Source organism: Mustela nigripes, chromosome 1 (assembly GCF_022355385.1).
Source record: "Mustela nigripes isolate SB6536 chromosome 1, MUSNIG.SB6536, whole genome shotgun sequence".
Taxonomy (NCBI): Eukaryota; Metazoa; Chordata; class Mammalia; order Carnivora; family Mustelidae; genus Mustela; species Mustela nigripes.
Genome location: NC_081557.1, coordinates 109,019,828 through 109,027,777, shown reverse-complemented (window position 1 = coordinate 109,027,777; position 7,950 = coordinate 109,019,828). Strand labels below are relative to the sequence as shown.

General features: G+C 50.5%; 1 protein-coding gene across 1 annotated transcript; it reads left to right on the top strand.

Moving 5' to 3' along the window:
• The first annotated feature begins 957 nt into the window (after positions 1-957).
• NKX3-1 (NK3 homeobox 1) lies at positions 958-3,837 on the top strand. Its single transcript, XM_059393063.1, has 2 exons — positions 958-1,275; positions 2,364-3,837. Exons 1-2 carry the CDS (start codon positions 999-1,001, stop codon positions 2,780-2,782), a joined length of 696 nt encoding a protein of 231 aa, XP_059249046.1. The 5' UTR covers positions 958-998; the 3' UTR covers positions 2,783-3,837.
• The last annotated feature ends 4,113 nt before the right edge of the window (positions 3,838-7,950 follow it).

Sequence of the window (7,950 nt, the reverse complement as noted above, 5' to 3'; positions counted from 1 at the left end):
CAAAGTCCCGATAATCTAGAAAATGTTTAAAATACTTTTTGAAATGAAAAAAAGAGAGAGAGAAAATCACCTTTGTCAAAGACCTTCCCACCGTACATGGCAGGTCTCTTTGGTTGCTTTATCCACAAGAACCTACTCCCTCTCTCTCCTCCCGACACACAACATGACATCCTTTTGAAGTTTCCAGTGGAATGCAAGTTGCCTTAGATTAGGAGGTACCGAAAAATTGCATATATAAAAATAGTTCAAAAGAACACCAGCATATCAGATTCACCAAGTTAATATTTAACCAGTTCATTTTATCACATGGGATCTCTCTCTCCATCTCTATCACTGTTTCAGAATCATGTGATGGTAAGTTTCATCCATCCTGAGCCTCTGCCCCTAAGTACTTTAATGTTTATTTCCTAAGAACATTCTCTTACACACTCACAGTACTGTTAACTTCAGTAAATTTAAACACTGAGTCAATACTTTAATTCATGGTTCCTATTCCACTTTTATCAATGGCCGCAGTGACATCCCGCCCGGAATGGAGCCTGTCGACCGTGTCTTTGAAAGCCTTGGTAGATCCCGTCTGCTACCCGTCTCTCGTCACGGGACCCTCGGAATCCGCATCTGTAAACTGGGATCTAGTCATCCCCCCACCCTTTGTGAGCAAAGGCGCTGTAACAATCTACGCGAGCTAAACGGAGTATCTCTCTTCTGCATCATTATTCCCCAGAGGGTCTAAACTTCCGTCGTGGGTCGGAGCTGGAATTTAGGGAGGAATCCTTCAGAGAAGAGGTGACCGAGACGGTGCGAAGGACTCCCCTTTCCACCCCCCCCTCACCTGGAGCGCTGGCGGCCAATCGGCGGCGCGCCCGGTTCCCGCGGCCAATGGGAGGGCGGCGCGGCGCGCTCCCCAGGGCTATAAGTGCGCCGGGCGGCGGAAAGTGAAAGTGGTGCAGACGCCGAGGACGTAGCTGACGCCGCCTGCCTGCAGCCGAGCCGAGGGGATGCTCAGGGCTCCCGCGCCGCGGCCCGGAGAGGCGGGGGCGGCCATCCAGCCCAAGCCGCTCACCTCCTTCCTCATCCAGGACATTCTGCGGGACAGCGCGGAGAGGCGCGGCGGCCACACGAGCAGCCCGCAGCCCCCGCGCCAGCCGGACCCGCCGCGACACCAGGAGCCGGAGCCGGAGCGAGGAAGAGGCGGCGCCGGGGCGCCCGAGGACGAGTGGAGCGCCCAGCCCCGCGCAGCGCAGGAGGCCGACGCGCACGCGGAGGGTGAGCCAGGTGAGCCGGCGGCGAGGCTGCGGCGGCCGGGCTGGGCCAGGGTGCGGTCTCAGAGGAGGGGCGGGCCGGCTTGCGGGCTGCACCGGCGCCAGGTCGCGGAGCTCCGGCTGCAGGGATGCGGGGCCCCGCGGCGACAGGCCAAGGGACCTCACCTCCTCCTGCCGCGGGTGCGCCTCGGAAATCAAAACTGAGCCCCGCCGTAAGGGTGGCGCAGGATTTGTACCTGGGCTGGACTCGCCGGGCACAGAGCTCTCTGTTCCGCGGGCTCTGGCTCCCGAGGCTCCAGAGTGAGCGCACACCCGGCGCCCCGAGCCCCAGCGTCCCAGGTGAAGACCCCGCCCCGCGCTCCCAGCCCCCGCGGGACCCTCGATCCGCGCCCGCCCCGCGCAACCTCTTCGCAGTTACAGTTACATCTGTAACAAGTAACTGATCAGGGTTTGACAAGGGAAGACTCCCTTGGCTTCCCAACTCCACGGGCAGTAAAACTGCATTCTGAAGGTCCCTGCGGCCTTCAGGAAATAGAACACCGTTAGAACGTTTAGAGCAGATTTCTTTCCTTGTCCTGTCACTTCGGATGAGGTGTCCTAACGGTGTGTTTAGAAAAAAAGGGGGCCTAAAGCCAGAAAAGGAACTTGCCCTTTGCCTGCACCGCCTTTCTTATAACAAAAACCCTCTCCCGACATCCAAAAGTTAATGCGCAGGCCTTTGGGTCCTGCTTTACCAGCAGCCTGATTTCTGTGTCTTCCCTGCCTGGCTTCTCTTCTGGCTTCACTTCTGCCACCTCTTCTCAACGCACACACATCCAGGACCCTAGTGAATTCTCCTGGACGATATGGCAGGAAGCGCTACCACTAGAAGCTTCTAACTTTGGGTTCTTGATGACCGTTAGAAAACTAATACATAATATACATATTCACTCACTCCCCACTCAGGAGAGTTCCTTAGTCATGTGAAAAAAGTGAAATGTATCCAAGATGACAGTGGACTGTTTGTTCACTCACTGAAGAGATAAGGGTGGCTTGAATTCTGTTCTCTTCCCTCTAACATGTAACCTTTTCCTTCCCATCCCTCCTCCTTCTACTTTCCAGATAGACACTTGGAGACTTATCTGTTGGACTCTGAAAACAGCGCAGACTCCTTACCAAGCCTTCCGCAAACCTCAAAACAGCCACAGAAGCGCTCCCGTGCTGCCTTCTCCCACACTCAGGTCATCGAGTTAGAGAAGAAGTTCAGCCACCAGAAGTACCTGTCAGCCCCTGAAAGGGCCCACCTGGCCAAGAACCTCAAGCTCACTGAGACCCAAGTGAAAATATGGTTCCAGAACAGACGCTATAAGACCAAGCGAAAGCAGCTCACCTCGGACCTGGGAGACCTGGAGAAGCACACCTCCCTGCCGGCCCTGAAAGAGGAGGGCTTACCCCAGGCCTCCCTCATCTCCATGCATAACAGCTACCCTTACTACCCCTACCTGTACTGCTTGGGGGGCTGGAACCCACCTTTCTGGTAACGCCAGCGCAGATGACAATCCTGAGTGGTCAGACACTGCCTTCCCTGAGTCGCATCTCTGGAGAGCAAAAGGCCAGCCAGGCTCAGGGAGCCTGAGAAGCGAGAGGCGTGCATACTGACCCCGCCGGAGGCTTGCATGGACACCCCTGATTCTTCCCTGGTGAGCCAATGAAAGATCTACGATAGCGAATAATACCCAAATATATCCCCCATATCACACATGATATGGCACTTTGTTTGCTCTTAGAGACCTCTGCCAAGTGGGGAGGGATAAAATCAAGCACTGTTACTAGCACTTCTGTGGTTTTGTGTGTGTTGTTATCATCACCCCTAAGGATGCTGATTCTACTCCACCTCTTGCGTCGCTGAACATTGACCCTGAAAGTGCAAACCTGAGGGGGAAAAGGATGGCCAAGACAAGGGTCTTCCCTCCCGAATTACACTTCACTTCACAAACCTTTCACGGGCCTTGAAATGCGATTGGGGTTCCTCTCTGTCCCCATAAGACAGAGGCTGTCCCAGGGAAGCCTGTCTGTTAGGCACAGACTGGCATGGGAGATGGGGATGGGTAGGAGATGAAAACGTGAGCTGCTTCTTCCTTTTTAAAAAACGCACCAACCTAAGTATTTACAGGGTGGCCCAAGCAGAACGAGAAGCACTCACTGCGGTTCTGGGGCAAACTGTATAAACAAGTTGTACTGCATTAGGTGGGCCCGGGACAGAAGACTCTCTGGGTGTCAGAGAACGGCCTGAGGAGCCTCTGCATTGCGGCTGGGCGGTTGGGGGGTGACACGTGATTTTTGTTAATAAAGGTAAAAAAGCTTCCTCTGGACATTTTTGCCCTGGGCCTGAGAATTGGAATGAGTAGTTTGCTGGAGTTTTCAGGCTATAATTCATACTCAATCGTGACAGATCACATGCTTCTCTCCTATAAGCTCCTGCCTTCCGTCCTTTTATTTTTTTTTGTCCTTTTTCACAACAGTCACCCACCGAAGGGCTTCTTTTCAACTCAGACTTTTAGTCTGGCTGCACCTAACATGTGCCTTCCTTATTTAGCCTGAGATCTGGGTTTTTTTGTTTTGTTTTGTTTTGTTTTCTCCCCCCACCCCCGAATCTCTCATGAGTTAAAGGGGGGAAAAAAAAAGTAGGGTAGGGGGAAGATTCTGACTTGGCTAAAAGACTTTTTTTTTTTTCTAAGCTAGCAATTCTTATATATTTTTTTCTTTAAAAACGTACATTAAATCCCAAATCCTATTTAAAGATTTGACAGCTCGAAAAGGTCACCACTGCTTTTATAAGACTTTCGGAGGCTCTGTTGTTACAGTTCAAAGTCAGACAACCCTCTGGGATCCCTGCAGGCTGAGGAGTTTTAAGAGGTATTGGGCTTTCACACACGGAGAATACAGGGCGAAAAAAGAGTCGGGCACCACGAGCTGTCCAGTGGAAATGCGGGGTTTGTGGTCAGGGCAGAAAGAAAAGGCAGTCGGGGCCTGGGGGAGCTGGGTTCTGGCTGCAAGCTGATGAGGGGGCTGATAGCCCTTGGCCAGCAGGGGTTAGGGAAAAGGAAACCCTTTTCAAAACACATTACTGTCGCATCCATCACCAAACAAATGAAAACACTTTGGGAGCTGTATTTAATGCTCATAAAAAATGGGTCCCCCAAATGAGTCACCTTATGACTTCAACGACAATGAGAGGAGGGCAAAGGAGAAATCTGGCCACGCTTCTGTTTCTATCTGACTGTCAAAGGTGACCCAGCGGAGGGCAGACATCAGAGCAGAAGAAGCCGGTTACTAATGAGGGTACCCCAAAGCCTGGAAATCTCTTGATCCCACTACTTAATTCTGTTTAGTGAGAAACCTTTCAATTTCCTCCTATTAAAAGGGGCGATTTACTGTTGGTGGCAGAACTGCCAGAGTTGATAGAAAGTTGGCCCGTTTCACCCCATTTTCTCCTTCTTGGGCTCCCCATGGAAATACTGTTAGACACTCAGCTGCTGACAACACCAGGGGTGCTAACGGCAGACTGGCCTAGATCGCTTGCTCCTGTCACAAAGCTTTGAAGAGAAGAATTCAGTGCCCACTCCCCACTCAGTACCCTTTCTCACCCACCCTCTCGATTTAAGTCTTGCCACCTGCCATTCTGCAAGTATTAAACATTTTACTGTGATGTGTGTATTGTGTTGCAAAAAAAAAAAAAAAAAAAAAAAGTCTGTGTTTAAAACTGGTCCATGAATCCATCTTGCTCTTACTCCATTGGAGCTCATTACTCCCCCATCTCCGAACCGTTAGAACAGCACTGGAAGAACTGGTGTCTGGGTATCTGATAGGTGAACTAGAGGGTGCCCCAACCACCTCACCCCAGACAGCCTCTTTCCATTCCATAATTCAGTCTGGGTTCTCCACCTGCCTAGCAAACTCTGCTCCAGTCTGTAACGTGAAAACCTGTGACTTGAAGTTTAGTAATGAACCTCAATCAAACTTTATTTTTGTAAGTATTTTTGGCAATGTATGAGTGTTTTAAAAATAAAGCACTGTGACTTTATTAGACACCTTTGCGTATGGGTTTTTGTTTCTTAAAAGCTGCATGCTTTTGAGCTTACCTATTTCTGGTTACCATGTTCTCCCTCCCTCAGCCTGCCTGACTCGAATCTAAGGAGACCAGATAGTCAAAAGAAGCAGCTTACCCAGTGCCCAACGATGGTTATTCTTTTGTAAAAGCATCGCCCCTCCACCCCCCACCCCCCATTCCTGGTAAATCTGTGCAAAGGAAAGTACTTTCTGCCTTCAGTTTAAAAATCATCTCCAGCTCCTGCCCTTTTGTTTTTAAATAGAGAACATCAGGTATTTTCCTGTATTTCTGGAAGATCCTGACGGGAACATGGAGAGCACAGCAATACTTCTTCTAAAATTCCCCTTTCTGGGGCACCTGGGTGGCTCCGTCGGCTAAATTTCTGACTCTCCCTTTCTGCCCAGGTCACGATTTTGTGGCGGTCATGAAATTGAGCCCCAAGTGGGGCTTGAAGATTCTCTCCCTCTTCCCCGTCCCCCACTTATAAGCGCTCTCTCTTCCTCTCAAATCTTTAAAAATATTTGAAAAAATAAAATTTTGTTCCATCTCCCACCAGCCCCTCCCACTGCAACCCTCCCCTGGTCCTCTGGTGCGTGCATCTCCCTGGAAATGTCACCTTCCTTCAGGGCGGAAAGACCTCTTGGAAGTAACACCTTTGAATTGGGTTCACCAAGTATTGAAAATGGGTTTAAAAAAAAATACATAGGGGCGCCTCAGTGGCTCAGTCGGTTAACCGTCTGCCTTCAGCTCAGGTCATTAACCCCGGGGGGCTTGGGATCAGGCCCCACATTGGGCTCCCTGCTCAGTGGAGAGTCTATTCCTCCCTTTCTCTCTCCTCTGCCTCTCCCCTGGCTTATGCTGACACACTCTCTCTCAAATAAATAAAATCTTTAAAAATATATTTATATATATATGTATATATATAAAACACATCCTTCATCTGCCTGCACTTAAACCCTCATTAAATCCCACAAGCAGGGTGTCTCATGCACCTGATTACCTGAGAGAATTGGTGCCCCCCTCAATCCTTCAAGGAAATAGAAGCTTAAAGAGTAAGGTGCTTACTCGAGGTAAAACATATCATAATTTCAAAGTTTGCTCTAATCCTTTAAGTACATTGTACACACAGGTGGGGCCTCCCCTAGCATGTTCACATCATGAGATTTAACTCTTTGCACCAATCCATAACCATCCTCCCCTCCCCTGGAAGGCCATTAGCTCTCAAATTACAAAGGGCTCTCGCAGTAAATTAACAGATGTGGATTTCTTTTTTTAACCATTAAAAGTAACTAATCCAGGAAATTACACAAAAATGTCTCATCTCTAGAGACACTTCCCTGCCTCCTCTTTGTCGCTTTTCCAACTTTCCCTCAGTATCTCTACTAATCTCACACCCGTCGGCTTATAGAAACTCTCCCGAGCATGCCACATGTTTGTGGTAGCTGGAATTCCTGGGCCATCTCTCTCTTAAGTTCCTTCAGGTGCAGATTGCTAGCGTCACTAGCTTTGCCCCTGGTGGTCCCTTTGGTCCTCCCAGGGCCTCCTTAGGAAGGCCGGACCTGTCAGAAGGGGAAATGAACGTGAGAGATCTACACCTGACAAAAACGTGTCCCTTTAATGACAGAGCACGTCGTCCTTCCAGGGTGCTGCTCGGATGACACACCCTAAAGCTGGCCTCCGAGGGACCAGTAAAGAGAAAGTCATTTAGCTGGGGTCCCTGTGATGGAGAGCTGTAGGCAGAAGGTTCACTGAGAATGCACTCAGATTCCCAACCCCAGAGGAAGTGAGGACGGCGGAGAGAGGAAGCTGACCCCCGATGCAGGTGCAACTGAGGCCTCAGCCAATATGTATATTTTTTAATTTTAAAGAGTTTATTTATTTGAGAGAGAGTATGAGAGAGTACGTGAGAGCACGCACTGGCGCACGTGTGAGACGGGGGAGAGGCCGTGAGGGAGGGAAAGAATCCCGGACAGACTCGTTGCTGAGCTCAGAGCCCCATGCCTGGCTGGATCTCATGATCCTGAGATCATGACTTGGGCCACACCAAGAGTCGGTGGCTCAACCAACTGAGCCTCCCCAGGTGCCCCTCATCCTTAAGAAGCTCCAAAGTGAGTGTGTCCGGATTGAGGCAAGAGCACGGGCCCGTGGATCCCAGCATCAGCTACTTCCTGAACATGGCGTAATCCTGGACACGGCAGTTCCTTGCCGGGTATCACGCTGGCTGCTGAGAGACACCGGTATCAATATTCCCAGCAGCTATGGGGGTGCACCTCTCGGAAATTGGGGGCTCGGTGGAGCACTCTGGAATTCACGTGGGACATGGGAAACTTTTTTTGGTCACTCTCAGGGCCAGAGTGACCACCACTCTTTGCAATGAGGAAATCCCAGTCAAAAGGTTCAGACAAGGCCGAGAAGCACCGAGTTCTCCATGGAGGCATCTGGACTCTGCTTCTCCCACAGCCATCACCAGTGTGTCACCAGGGCTTGTTTTTCAAAGCCGAGAGTTATTTACTGCCCAAGAAGGGGGCAGGAACGATAGTCCCCGGACATGAAGAGCTCCTAGTTTAGTCAGACTTGGCCTTCAGGCAAACTTTCCCA